Source organism: Notamacropus eugenii, chromosome 2 (genome assembly GCF_028372415.1).
Source record: "Notamacropus eugenii isolate mMacEug1 chromosome 2, mMacEug1.pri_v2, whole genome shotgun sequence".
In the NCBI taxonomy this organism is placed as follows: Eukaryota; Metazoa; Chordata; class Mammalia; order Diprotodontia; family Macropodidae; genus Notamacropus; species Notamacropus eugenii.
In genome coordinates this window covers 421,834,215-421,850,046 of record NC_092873.1, presented here as the reverse complement: position 1 = coordinate 421,850,046, position 15,832 = coordinate 421,834,215, and the positions used below count along the sequence as shown (strand labels likewise).

At 35.9% G+C, this 15,832-nt stretch overlaps 1 protein-coding gene across 1 annotated transcript in view; it reads right to left on the bottom strand.

Moving 5' to 3' along the window:
• Window positions 1-15,832, bottom strand: part of USH2A (usherin) — a 990,439-nt gene that overhangs the window by 217,971 nt on the left and 756,636 nt on the right. The window contains exons 50-51 of the mRNA XM_072647832.1: window positions 13,875-14,098; window positions 6,629-6,839 (exon numbers count right to left, since the gene is read on the bottom strand). Of these exons, the coding sequence (XP_072503933.1) occupies window positions 6,629-6,839; window positions 13,875-14,098 (435 nt within the window). The remainder of the gene's footprint in view (window positions 1-6,628; window positions 6,840-13,874; window positions 14,099-15,832) is intronic.

Genomic DNA, 15,832 nt, shown 5'->3' with positions numbered 1-15,832 from the left:
GCAGAAATAATAAATATTTTCCAAAATAGATTTATCTTTATCTCTTTTTTTCAAATTACACTGGAATATGATCTTTGCTTTTCTTATGTAAAAAAGAGAAGAAACATACTCTCGAGTCAATTCAGGTCAGTGATTATGTGGAATGCATGCTTGTAACTTCAACACAATATTCACAGTACCTATGGCAGCAATGAATATCCCAGGGCAACTCTGAGTCGTGAAATACAACAGACTCTCCACATGGAAGACAGAACCAAAACATTAAGCCAAATCCCAATATCAGAAAGCCAAATCCGTCATAGTAACAAAGAAATCTATACACAATAACAATGCAGAGGGCAATACCATACCTAAGCCTTCCCTCTGTTAGGCTTCCCACAAACCAGCTCCCTTAAACAAATCACAAACAGGCTCTTTCACTCATACTAGTTGCTACCTTTACCAGCTCTGATTGCTCTCTAACTTCCTCTCAGCTCTGCTCTAGCTCCACCTCTTCCTGTTCCACCCCTTCCTGTTCCATGTGACTTAGATTCATGTGAGTCAGGCTTCCATGTGACTTAAGCAGGTCACATAAACCTATTAATAGATGGGGAAGATCTTCCCATTAAGAAGGAAAATTACTTTAACAATAAGCAAAAGCATTATCAAAACAATGCTGGATTTGATTTCAGAGGACCTCTGTTTATATCCTACCTTGTCAACCTACTATGGATGTGACCAGTGGCATTCTAGATGTGGTGGATTACTTATATGAAAGTATAGTGGCTTATAAACAAATGGAATGTCATGTACAGGGGATAGATATTAAGTTAGTTTGAGTAGGTAGTAAGGAAGCAGATATTTATTAAGCATATATTATATTCTGGGCACCGCAAAAATATTATCTCATTTGATCCTCACAACTCTGAGAAGCAGATACAATTATTATCCCCATTTTACAGCTGAAGAAAGTGAGGTAGACAGAAGTTAAGCCAAGGGTCACAGTAAGAATCTGAGGCCAGATTTCAACTCAGGTCTTCTTGACTCCAAGACTATTGTTCTATCCATTGTACCACTTGGTGGTCAATGTAGTTCCAGGTGCCTCTGGAACAGCAAGATTATGAAGAGAAGCAATATGAAATAGACTGGGAAGGTAGGTGAGGGGAAATATTAGGGAGGGCTTCCAATGCCTAACATAGGAAAGTGTCTTTTATCCTAGAAATTATAGATTGACACTGAAAATTTTTGAGTAGTGAGGTCCCACATTCAGACTTCTATTTGGGAATGTCAAATTGGCAGCTTCATGGAAGATATATTGAAGGGGAAGAAACTGGAGGCAGGTAAATCGATTAGGAGGCCACTGCAATAGTTCAGAGAAGAGGTAAGAAGGTTTTGGACTAAGGTAGAGGTTGTGTGAGTGAAGTGGATGCAATGTATGAGAGAGACATTATAGAGGTAAAATAAAGAAGATTCAGAATTGGCTGAATATGAGTGTTGAGGGAGAATGAAGTCAATCTCTAAAATCATCAATAAATAAACATTATCTTAAATGCTAATTTTGCTACATACCAGTCCCTGTGCTAGACACAAAGGCCAAAAATTCATTGAATAACAGTTTCTGTATTCAAAGAGCTTATATAGTATATGGAGAGACATGTATACATATAAGAAAAAATAATACATGTATAATAGAAACAATATAATTTGGAAAGAAATACTGGCTTCTGGGGAGTCGAGAGACTTCATGTAGAAAATAGCATGAACTGAATTTTTAATGAATTCCTAAGAAGTAACAATGTAGAGGGAGAGCATTCCAGAATAGGGGATTGCCTATTTAAAACAAAAATATGTCATGCATGGGAAATAGCAGGTAGGAGGGAGCTAGATTGATCCTAGAGGTAAAAGAGTAATCAGAGCTTATTGTTCAGTGAATTGACATAATCAGATTTGTTCTTTAAAAATGTTACTTTAACAACTCTTTGAAATAGGGATTAGAAAAGAGAGAAGACTGAGGCAGGGAGTCCAATCGTAACACTATTTCAACAGCCCAAATGAGGGGGGATAAGGGACTGAATTAGGGTGGTAGCCATGTAAATGGAGAGAAGGGACCAGACATAAGAGATATTCTGGAGCGTACTATTGACAAACTTGTCAACTATTTGGATATATGAGGTTAGAAAAAGTGAAGACTCAAGGATGACTAAGGCTGAGAATCTGGGCAACTAGAAAGACAGTGAGAGAATAGGGAAGTTTGGAAGAAGGGTAGGTTTTAGGTGGAAAAATAATGAGTTCATTTTGTGTATGTTGAGTTTAAGATGAGTGTGGGTTATCCAGTTTGAAATATTGTGCCCCAATGATGAGGTCAAAACCATAATAAAAGAAGTTAAGAAATGAAAAGAGAAGCAAAGGCATTTATTGAACACCCCCCTATGTGCCAAGCAAAGTGTTAAGTGGTGTGGATATATATCTATACATGTATATGCATATGTACATTTACACATATATGTGTATATAAATATCACATATTATATCTATCAATATATCAATATCTATATCTATCTACATATGTCAATATAGCAATATCTTTATCTATCTACCTATCTCGTAGATACGTTCTACTTCTAGTGAAGTGAACATCTTTTCCTGGATTTCCCATAGACTCAAACTCAACATGCCTCAAAATGAACTCTTTATCTTTCCTTCCCCAGACCCTTCCCTTTTTCTAACTTCTGTATTAATGTTGAGAGCATCATCATCCTCCAAGGTTTGATGTCTGTATCATTCTTGACTCTTTAATCCCTCTCAGCCCCTATATCCAATCTGTTGCCAATTCCTGAGGACTTTATCTTCACAAATATCTTTCATATCATCCCTTTTCTCCTTTAATACTGGTACCACCTTGCAATAGGTCGTCATTACTACATTCCTAGTTTATTTTTTTCAATACCCATCTGGTGGGTCCACCTGCCTCTCCCCCTCCAGTCACTCTTATCATTTTGCTGCCAAAGTGAACTTCTGAAAGTGCAAGAATGACTGTGTCAACTCCCTTACCTAGACTTAACAAATTCCAATGGCTTCTTATTTCTACTAGATTTAAATATAAATTCATTTATTTAACTTTTACAGTCCTAAATATCTTGGCCTTTTCCTACCTTTCTAGTCTTCTTAAACTTTAACCTTAAACTTAAATCTCTCCATGTATTCTACAATCAAATGCCACTAACAGCCTTGCTGCTCCTGGTACAAGATGTTCCAGCTTTCAACTCCTCATCTTTCATTGGCTGTCCCCATAACTGGAATTCACTCTCTCTCATCACCACTGCCTCCTGGCTTCCACGAATTTCTTCAAGTCTCTGCTAAAATTCCATCTTCTGTAAGAAGTCGCTTTAAGGTCACCCCCAATTTCTTCTAAATGGACCTTTTATTTAGGTTGCATATTGTCTCCCAGTTAGGATATGACCATCTTGAGCGAAGGGACCATGATTTTACTTTTCTTTGCAAATTATTCAGTGCTTACCACAGAGTCCAGGACACAGAAAGTGCTTAATGAATGCTCATTGATTGAGTGTTTTAAAGAGTATATTCAAATGGTGGAAGTGATACATAAAGGAGTATAGTGGCTAGGAACTCTGGCCTGGGAAGTCAAAGACAAAGTCTCTGATGATCTGGTTTGGAGGGCAAAACTATGGCAATAGTAAGCACAGCATGGTGGGAGATGAAGAGAGAGGAAGTGCAGGGAATGAACGTACCCAACTTTATCCAGGAGTTTGGCTGGGAGAGGGAGGAGAGGCTTAGCATAACAACTTTGGGGATGGTGAGGTTAAATGGGAAAATCTGCATTTATATGCAGGCCATAGGGAATGAACAAGTTGAAAAGAAGAGATTGAAGATTAAGGGTGGCCTTAAATTTGTAAACTTGGGTGAGAGGGCAGAGAAGAGAAGGGAGAGGAGAGGGACAAAAAAGGGAGAGTCAAGAAGAGAAAGAGGAGAGAGAGGAAAAGAGAAAGGGGAAAGGGGAAAGAAGGAGGAAGAAAGAGAGGGAAAGAGGAAAGACAGGTGAGGGGAAAGAGGGACAGGGAGAGAGGGGGAAAAGAGGGAAAGGAAGAGAATTTGGAATTCAAAATTTAAAAAGAAAAAAAGTTAAATTTTTTTAAAAATAGCAATTTTTCATGTTTTCTTGCTGCTAATTGGACCTGGGGTTGGGTTAACAATTTTAGTTCTATCATTGGTTTCAAAAGTTTCTGAATAAACCCTTCTACATTTTCCAGAATGGATGGTAACTATTTCCATTGAGCTAAAAGATGGCCCAGGGTGCAACTAATTGCTCCAATGAATACAACAAAGGATACTTGAGGACAATCCTGGAGGAAAAAGTCTATTTTTAAATGGACCATGAGCTTGAGAAATCCTTGACCTGACCCTCAAAAACAATTATCGGGGCTCTTGTAGTCTAGGACAAGGACATTTGCTTCCACTCACTCTCTGAAAGAAGAATTCATTCCTCTCAGAGTAACAGCAGCACCTTCAAGGCAGCAAATTTCTAGGTATTCTGGGTGGACTACTACGGTAGCTTCAAGATCTATGGAGATTCCTATTGGGATATTGGTAGTAAGGTAGGTATTATAATTTAAATTTTAAAGACTTTGAGAATACTATTGCTTTTCAACCCAGCAGAGCTAACACGTTCTGGTATTTAAGATAACCCTGTGGAACGAAGGGAAAAGACAATCTATATTTGGTAGGAGAAGCAACAGGTTCCGAGTTGGGAACTATAGAAGTTACCATACATCAAATAAATCAAAGGTCAGGCTAGGACAGACACATACACCTTCATATGTTAGAAGTGCAAAAGGGTGAATTAAATAGGAAAACAAATTACTGGAATGGGGATTTAGGCCATGATATAAGTATGGAATCTGGAGGCAATAAAGGAGAACTCAGGAACAATTTAACCATTAGTCTAAATCAACTCTTCTCTTCCCACTGTTATGTGTGTGTCTGCATGTGTGCACGTGTGTGTGTGCGCACATGTGTGTGTGTGCACATGTGTGTGTGTGGCATCTGCATTTTCCTGACATCCACCCTATGCTGATATGCCTGTGTGGTCCTAGACCAACCCCCATAGCTTGTCTTGATTCAGTCACATTAGCTGAAGCACAAAGTCTTAAGATAACCGATGCATTATTGCATATATTCATTCGGTGGTTATTATTTAGTTGCATATCTGTCACCCATGCATACTGGTAGTGAAATTGAAAGCTTCTTCAAGGTTAACACTAAGTTTGTTTACATGACTTTGTATAGAGTCTGGCTTACCAGCACATAGTGATAGGTCCTTATTAGTTATAGTTTATGGGAACTTTTTGTTATTTTGTTCTCCAATACAAATGCTGCATTTTCTGGCCGTAAAATAGCTGAGATTCATTTGTATTTATTATATCAGGAATGATTTTTATTAGGGCAAAAATGGAGATTTTAAAATATTAAATATTATTATTAGTTAGGGAAATGAAAGTATCTATTTACTTGTGGAGTATGTTATGACAGCTTAAAAGATCCTGCTCTAAATTTCAGAGATTCTCTTTTGAGAGTCTATTTTTCAATTAATGAAGTGTAAGGTGGTCTTTTCCATAATTTTGCTTGAAGGCTTAGAATTTAAATTCACTGATAAGCCCTTTCCCCATCTAGCAGTCTGTTCATTTTTCATAGTTAGGAGAGATGTGGAGAAAGTAGAAGCTCTCCGTGCAGATCTCATTGTATATAGTTCCTTATTAGGCACCTCTTCTAGTCTTGACATAACTGAGTGCAAGTCATAAACATCCATCATCTTTCTTATCATAAGGCAAATAGGGGAGTCAGGGTGGAATAGAATGGGTTCCTCCCCAAACTTTAGATTGTTAGAATATATCATTTTAATTTATCTTATTTTGGTTTTGATGTCTGATAATTCACAAATGTTTGGCTTTGAAAAAGATTTCAAAAGGTTCCATAAACAAACAAATAAATAACAAAAATAAGAAAATTTTAAAATCAGGAGGACTGTCCCTATTGTCATATCCTACCTTTAGGACAACTTAATGGACGTTGTTCTTTGCACATTAAGAGACACAATTACTGGTTTAAAAAAAAAGCACCATGACTACCTAAGAACAACCTTATCCATATGATTCACTAGCTATGCTTCAGTTAGTACCACAGCCTGTAATGTCTCCATATTCTTCCATTCAAGCTTTCCATTCTCATTTCACATTACTTTATGAAATGGTTGCTTCTGCTGGCTTTGCTGGCTTCCATCCACAACATCGGCCCTTTCTTCTAGTGCTGAGTTCCTTCCAGGAAACTCGTCTAGAGCCACCTTCCCTTCATTCCCCTCCTAGTTAGGCTTCTGACTTTCTGTGCTCCAATACCATGCTCCTGTTCAGGTCCATTCATTCTCCACTGCCATTCTCATCATGTGTCATTTTCCCCTACCAGAATGTAAGCTCATTGAGGGTAGGGACTATCTTTCTTCTTGGCTTGTCTTTGTATCCCAAGTCAGAAACCATCAAATAACAGTCTTCATTTAAGAAAACAGGAGGGTAAAAACATGTTTAATCTAACATTTTATTTTGTCTCCTATTATTCCATCAGGTAATCCCTTTGTTATTACCTATGAATGAGTAGGTGCTTGCGTTTCCAATGTAGACATCTTCTTCAGCTGATGGACACACGTCTTCATGTGACAATTTCTTGGAAGTCTGGGGAGGATCTCTTATCAAAGCACAAACATGGCTGGTAAGGTTGAAGTCGCACCTCCCACAATAGGCAGCATCTTTCATAGAAGTAGGGCAGAGGGAAGCAGGTTGGCATTCTTTGGTTTCCTAAGGCAAACAAAAAGGATGATGGGGGGGGATGGGTGAAGAGGTTATTATACTTCATTTGGATGTATGTAACTATTAGTTCCAAATGAAATAGTATGCATCATAATGCTGAATCATCACCACTAAATCAATTTTAAAAATTGAGAAAGGTCACATCATTTTACCAATCTAGTTTTGAAAGAAAAAACACTATCTTTAGAAAATTCTACTTTCCAATGATGATGAGGTGGCTGGAACCAAAAGTTATTTACCATATAAACTTTAAAAAGATCTTATTATTTGCTTTTATATCAACTACACATTCCAAATGATGAATTGCTGTTCCGTCATTTTTCCATCATGTCCAACTTTTTGTGACTTCATTTGGGGTGATCCTGGCAAATATTGGAGTGTTTTGCCATTTGTTTCTCCAGGTCATTGTACAGAAGAGGAAACTGAGGCACAAAGGGGTAAATGACTTGCCCAGGGTCACAGAGCTAAAAAGTATCTGAAGCTGGATTTGAACTCAGTAAGATGAGTCTTACTGGCTTTAAGTCTGGCACTCTATCCACTGTGCCCATATACTAGCTGCCCATAAATGAGCAAATTATTAAACATATGGCTCTATAACAAGGAAAAAGGTAGGAGGGGGAAAATTTGGCAAAACTAACATCTATATTGAAAATGACAGCCATCACTACTGAAAATAATATGAAGTATCCCAAATCTGGAATCCCCTGACCTGTAAAGAAGCAGTTACAGGGTCCTTCTCCTATCTCCTCTTTGTGTTCAAGCTTAGTCATTGTAATTTTACAATATTGTGTGATTCTTTGCCAATTATATTGTAGTGACTGTATAGAGTGTTGTCTTGTTTCTCCTTACTTCAGCTCATATCAGTTAACAAAACATTTTCAAGGAAATATTCACCATGGATGAATTTATCTTCACTTCATATATACAGTAATATTCCTTTACACTTATGTTCTACAACTTGTTTATCCATTAAAATTGGCAGATATATTTAGTTTGTTTGCAACCCTTTGTTATTGCATATGGTGCTGCTAAATTAGATTGGTATCTATAGGACTTTTCTCCTTTGGTTACCTAAGGAGTTTTCTCCTTTGGTTACCTATTTGCCTAGCAATAGAGTCCCTCAGCCAAAAGGAATAGATATTCTGGTCACTTTTTTCAAATAAATTCAAAATGATTTCCAGAGTGGTTGAAATAATTCATTGTTACACCAATAATTCATTAGTGTCTTTCCACAACCCTTCAAACTGACTATTTTCAGTTGCCTAGTCTTGGCCAATTTTCTGAGTATGAGATGAAACCATAGAGTTGTTTTGATTCACGTTTCTCTTTTTATCAGTGATGGAGCAGAATGCTCCAATGGATCTGGTTGTTAGTAGTGCATAAGTTTTAGAACTAGCCATTCCTGTTTTTGACCAGTTATCTATTGGCAATTAATTTTTAGTTTTAATATTTCTATAGTTGACAATATATTGTGGATATCAGACTCCTTATAAATAATGGAGATATTTGAAACAAAGATTTTCTTCCTTAGGGGATTACTTGCTTTCTTATCCTAGCTGCATTGATTTTGTTCATGTAAAATTTCATCAGTTTGATGCAATAAAAATATCTGTTTTATCCTTTGTAATTATTTGGTCAAAAAATCATCCCATTTTCACCAATTATCCCCAATTTTATCCATATTAATGAATTTTATAAATATATGTGCATGTGCATATATGTATATATGTGCATGTTTGTATGTATGTATATACATATGTGTATGTGTATATTACAAAAAGTGATCCCAGTAGGATCATTGCCTGATCCCACTACTGAGCAGCATGAGAACTTTAGCCCATTCCATTTCTAACCTTAGGCAGCTTAGTGGCCCCTATCCCCTGGAGTGTAAAACAGTGCAGATATAGGGACATCACACTAGTTTTTAGCCCTGCAGTTACTGTTCTTTAAAAGCTTGATATAATTACCTTCTAAATTCATCTTTGTTTAGCTTATTTAACATCTCTACCATGTGTTTTGTAACTGAGTACTTTACATTTTTGTAGATAATCTATTTGTTTTTAAATCTCAGTGTTTTATTTTTTTGAGGTGGGAATAACTGTGCATAGTAAATTCTGATGATTCTTTTATTTTATGCCTATTGGTTTTTATTTCATCTTATTCATTTGTTAAATTTGATTTTTCTTTCTCTTTTAACCAGGATAGCTAAAGATTTGTCCATTTTGATAGTCTTTTCAAAGAACCAGCTTTAAATTTTGTTTCCAAATTCTACAGTTTTAAAAAAAATCTAATTTATCTATTCATGCTCTAATTTTCAAGATTTCCTTTTCTCTTTTTATTTTGTTTTTCTTCCTCATTTTCACATAGCATATTTAGTTCATCATTGAGTTTTTCTGTTCTGTTAATGTTTGTTTTTATGGATATGGATTTTTCCTCTGAGAACTCCTTTAGATGCATACTACAAAACATTTAGTATTTTGTTTCGTACTTATCAATTTCCTTCACATAGTTATTAGTTGTTTCTATGATTTGTTCTTTGACTCATTCATTTAGGATTGTACTTACTTAGGTCTCTGATTTTTTATATGATCCCTGTCATAATGACAATTGTATTCTAGTTGTTTATTTTTTTCTGTAGAAGGATGTTTACTGTTTCTATTTTTTTCCATTTATTTGTGATTTCTCTGTTGCCTAACACATAGTCTATATTTTGACTGTGTGGTTCTGAGAAATAGGTATATATTTTTTAATTTTTACATTCAGAAGACATCATAAATATTTTAGTTCCCAATTCTACAGCAGTTAATCCTATTTTATATTTTTCTCCTTTATTTTTCTTTTCTGTTAGATTTCTCCAGCTCTGGGGAACATTAAAGTCTTCTATTATTATTGTTACTAGTTATTTTTGGTGACATTCAGTTAATTTTTATTTTATGAACTTATGTTATCCCATTCAGCAAATATGCTCAATATGGACAGTGAGTTTGTTGCCTACAATAGGTTCCTTTAAGTATAATATAATTTTCTTGTTTTGCTCCATTAGTATTATGAATTTTAGTTTTGGCTTATTTGATGGTATGACTGCAACTGCTTTTTTGGGTTCACCTGATGCATAATAATTTTTTCTTGCCTCTCACTTTAATTATAACTATATGATCTTTAGGGAATTTAAATGTTTCATGAGCTAATACTCTAATAATAATTACTTACATTCATTTACCTGAAAAGTGTCTCACAGTGGATTAAGTGACAGATTTTAATTCAGAGGCTCTTGGTTTGTCCTTTATCTCTCTTTCACTAACTAGCTGTGTGACCTTGGAAAAGTCATTTAACCTTTCTGGGTCTCAGTTTCCCCATTATAAAATTAAGAGGTTATACCTGATGACCAATAGGATCTTTTCCAATTTATCAACTGGTAGGTATTTTATTAAGCACATATAATAGGCTAGACATTGGGAATATAAAGATATAACTGAGAAGGTCACTGCCCTCAAGGAATATATATTCTATTAGGCGAAATAATGTTAACATACAACATACATGCACATATATGCATATGTGTACATATGTGTAATGAAAGAATGTTATACAAGAATGGTTGCTAACTTGTATATAGGTAACAACAGTGACAATTAAACTGTCCATTTAAAGAAGTAATTAATAGCCCCCACACACACATATGAATAGATTTCTTCTATTTTAAAATTGGTTGAGTGAGGGATATGGACAGCTAGAATCAGAAAAGTCTTCATATTCAGCTCTAAATCTAAGATCCTGTGACTAAGGTGAATATAGGTGGGCTCTATTTTAAGAAATCTCAATATGTTAAAATCTGGATTTACAGACTATGAATGATTATTTACATTAAAAATGGATTCACCTAAATTTTTGTTCTGTTGTAGGTTCAGAGCTATAGAACTGGAGGCAACCTACTAAAATCCTTTCCTTTCACAGATAAATGAAATGATGCTCAAGCTGCCATGTTTAAATAATCATGCACATTTAAGATATAGTTTGACTTTTAGAAATTGGTTTACATTCAACTTCTTGGGACCTATCTCTATTACATAAAATATTGGTTATTTGCCTTGTCCAGGTATTACAGGGCAAAAGGAGAGGAAATCATTCCCAAAGAGGGGACATACAATCCATTCTCCTTCCCTTTTCTTTCCCGTCCTCCCACCAAACACAGTGTCCTTAGTTCTGCTGGCAGGCTCATGGTTCAGATGTTCAAGGAGCTTCACACCCTTATCTCGGGCCCCAAAGCCTCTCAGAGCTCAAACTTCATACATAGAATTTTAGACAAAGAGCTGATATGGCTTTAATAGGGATTGCCCTGTTGGTGGAGAAAGGAAGTGGGGTAGTTTGGACCAGTGTTGTCAAACTCAAATAGAAATGGATCCCTGTGGGCCATCTTTCACTTAGAAAAACTACAAATGAACATTATCTGTGATGTATTTATTTATTTATTTTGTTAAACATTTCCCAATTACATTTCAACCTGATCTGGCTGCCTTCAAGAGTTTTCTGATGGAGAATTTAATGCCTCTGGTCTGAATCCTGAAAATATGCCTATTTTTTGAGTAGCCCAATAACAAATGGAGAATGAGGGGCTGAGATCTAACAACCTTAATTCTGATTGTGCCACAATAATAAAATGACTAGGTAAGGGGCCAGTGCTTAGTCTCTGTGTCAATTACATCCCACCATACTTGATTCTGGGGACCAAGGCCTACAAGTCAAACAAGATTTGACCAGCTTATCGGCATTTCTCAACAGAGGACAAAATAAAGTCATATTTCAAAAGGCATTGTGATATTGTCAATAGTCTTCCTACAAGACCACAATAAGAGCTTAAGCCCAGATTCTTAATCATTTTATAATGATATCTGAAGAAGGGAGAATATAGTATTAACCTGAAACTAAAACCTGGAGCTTGGCTCATGCAAGCATCACAAGAGTGTTAGAAAATAAAATGCTACAAGTAGATGTGGCTGATGATGTCTTATGTACCAAATCATGATTTTTTAAAACTTTTTTTTCAAGTATCTGTCATTTTATGTGAAGTTTCTCATACAAAGTCTCCCAATTAACTGTCAGTGAATGAGAGTCATTCACACTCACCAGTCTCTTGAAGACAAAAAATATAGGAGGGAAAGAAAAATGTTCTGGGTCAAATGTTAGGGAAAATGCCTTTATATAGTTCCAGACTATGAAGCTGTATCTACCGTATTGCTTGTTTTTATTCAGTCTTATAACCAAGTCAGATCAACTGTAATAATAGCTCACATTTAGATAGTATTTTGTAATTTGCAAAGCACTTTACATATATTTTCTCAATTCAGCCTCACAACAGCTCTGTGAAGTTAGTACTATTATTACTGCCTTTTTACAGTAAAGGAAACAGAGGCTCAGGCAGTTTAAGGGACTTGCAGCTAATAAGTGTCAGGGGCAAGATCCAAACTCAGATCATCCTTATTCCAACTCCAGCCCTCTGTTTAATATGTCTCTAATTACTTACTCGAAATATATAGGATCATAACTTTGGGGTGGGAGGGATCTTGAGATTATTTAGTCCAAAGTTCATTTAAAGATGAGGAAACTGAGGCCCAGAGAGGTAAAATGGTTTGTCCAAGATGGCACAGATAGAAGACTTGGGATTTAAATTTATGCCCAGTGATGCCAAATTCAGGTTCAGCCTTCCCAATTCAGTGCTCTTTCTTGTGGTTTTGGTCTTTTTATTTAGGTGATTCCTTATATTCTAAAGTCCTTGGTAGCTATGACTTAGTTATCTTTGTACTTTCTCCCCCACACCCCTACCATTCTCGAGCCAGATGAACTGTGATAGAGCACTGGCCTTGCAAGAAAGATTCATCTTCCTGAGTTCAAATACGGCTTCAGACACATAATAACTGTGTGACCCTGGGTGAGTCACTTAACCCTGTTAGTCTCTATTTCCTCATCTGGAAAAATGAGTTGGAAAAGGAAATGGCAAACCACTCCTTGCCAACTAAACTTTTAAATAGGGTTGTGAAGATTCGGATGTGACCGAAGTGATTGAATGACAACCACCACAAGTGTCAAGCTTGTGCTTCATAGGAGTCTGTGTTTAATAAATGTTTGCTGAATGGTAATGAATTTGTATTATCTTCTGCATAACCTCTGAGGTCTTATCCTAGATAATCATTACTTGAGAGTGAGCCCTGCTGCACTAGTTGTATGAAAGAGTTAATTCACATCTCAAAGGACATGCTACAGACCCAACAAGTCTGTAGCTTACTCACCCAACAAGATCTTTCCCACTGTCTTTGACCAAGGCAGGCATTTTAGTAGTAGTGATCATAAATTATTGGAGAGCTTGACAATCTTTTCATATCTGTAATTCCTTCCTTTAAACATGATGTTACTGGAGTGCTGGGTCAGTTTTAATGCTAACGAACATGACATGGGAGTATGTGGAGCATCACAGCGCATAAAAATAAATGATTAGACCAATAGCACCTTTCACTCTTTCAGTTGTCTGCTCTGTCCCAAGGAATATAATTTAAATGTAACTAAGTGAATTTATTGGATTAAAAGCTTCTATCAACAGGAAAAAGTAGAACAAATTGGAAGGGGTTGGGGTTAAGTTGGTGCTGGTGGAAGGACATCTTTCTACTGCAAACCAGTGTCATACCAGCTCTTATTCCCCTACAGATACCCCATGGGGAATTAAACAGTAGTCACACAATGGCAGCAGGCTATTTATGCTGGCCCTTTCGGCATGCAGAGTTTTAGATTCTGCGCTAATCTGAAGTGCTGGGAAAAGCTTTAGAGACACAGCTAATCATTATTAATTCCTTTAGAATTCATTGCAATAACATCAATCATGGCGAACTCATTTGGTATTAATATGGATGTAATGTGAAAATGAATAATGCACACAGGAGTTTTTATATTCCTATTTTAGAAAAATAGTTATGAACAATGTATTTCTCTTTCCATTGTCAAACCAGTGCCTCTGAGAGGTTTTCTATCAATTACCTTCATCATCATTCCAGCTGAAATCTTGTCAGAGCAAACATATTTCAAAGGATTATATCCAACTCCATTACAGCATTCCTGGGTCTCTGGAATAAGTTCAGTCTCACAGCATTTTATTGGCACTGGGTCATTCTTTTTAACATGTGCTTTAGACTCGCCACTGGAAGCTGAGCAGCATATGGTATCTGACATATTCACATAATCCTGCCCACAACAGAACATCTCTGCAACAATAAAATATTATATATGAATATGAAATAAAAAAAGAGGAAAACTGAGACTGTAATAAAGTTTAGCATAAAAATGTCAAAGTCAGGCAGTTGTTGAAATGGCGCAATGCTAAAAGTAGCATTCAGCTACAAATGTGCTCGAAAGGTGAATGAAGGACCCTTCTTATGAAATACACAGGGTAAAAATTAGCTCAGGAATGCAAAAATCTGGTGAAATCTTTCAGCTCATTCAAATTTCTCCAATATTCCATAAATAAAACTTTGAATCTCTTTCAAGGAATCCACCTTTAATGGAATGTCACATTTCAAATGGGTTTATTCCTAAAGACTCACTAGACTAAAAGAAAAAGTCTAGAAATAAGGGGTATAACTACTGGAATGGAGGAATGGAAACAATGACCTGAACATAAAAGATTTGCTCTTAGGCCAGGCAGAAGGAATACGTGGAGTACCAGACTTAGATCAACTTAACACTGGGAACAGAGGAAACTAGAAATAGCAAACCCTTGAGCTCAAGAAAACTACCATCTAGCAAGAGAGATGGGGTATATATACATGAAAAACCTGTGTCCACATGAGTCTTATTGAACTGATCATTTGACAGAATGAACCAGATAATTCAGTTAAAGAAATGATTTGGTTTTTCTTTCTCCTAAATTGACTGAACTATGAACTGGACAAATCAGCTGGTTGGTTTTGTGTCATGTAAGTATGATTAAATATTTACGTAAATAAAAACAGACATGATAGAAACCTGTCAATAGAAGGTTAGATGAAGCAAGAAATTGAGAGGCCTATGTTTCAGGACATGGGTAGAGGACTCTCTGACACTTTAAAATCTGACATAATTTATAGTCCTACTATGTTCAAATCTAGATCAAAAGATGTGACAACATTAAATTTGATAAATGAGGCATACTTTTCATTGAAATTATTATCACTGTTAATACTTATTTTTATATTACAAGTTGCAGAAGCAGCCTCCATTATGTAGGGTCAAAACTTTTTGGAGGATATGGATAAGTCATGGACAAGAATCACCAGTATGAATAGATAGAGAGGGGTTGCATTCTTCACTGGGGAAGTCTATTTCCTATCATCAGATGGAGGTTCTGGCTGGTCAAAGTTCTTAAAGAATTCCACAGATTCCTAAAGAAAACTCTTTGTATCTTTTATTTTTAAAGTTTGCTATTTCATCTTTTTATGCTTTCATTTTGGAACAAATGCAGACACAGGTTCGACTCTGAGTTCTGATTTATATCAAGTTCACCTAAAAGGTCTCTGAAAGGTTACATCACATACAACTCTAAAACACACACTCAAAGAAGACTATTTATTAATCACTCACAGAATTAATGAGTTTAAAGTTAGACTGGTTGTTTTTCCTTAGGATTTTAGGTGACAATTTTGGCTATTTTATAAAAAAAAAAAACTTAAGAAGAATATGTAACATATATGGCAACATTATCTCCGTTGTCTGAGTTTTGATTACAGTAGAACATATATGGCACTATATTTTTTCGTCTTTGGACAGTTCTTAGCTATCCTTTAATCAGACATTCAAATACAACCTTGGATTCCTAACTGTCATTTTCTCCAGCAGTTTTCTTATAACAATACATGTTACTATTTTAAACAGCAATCAAAATGTGAAAACTTGCCTTTCAGAGAGTGGAATACATTTTTTCCTTAAATTACTCTACAGTTTCAACATGTTTTAAGTATAAA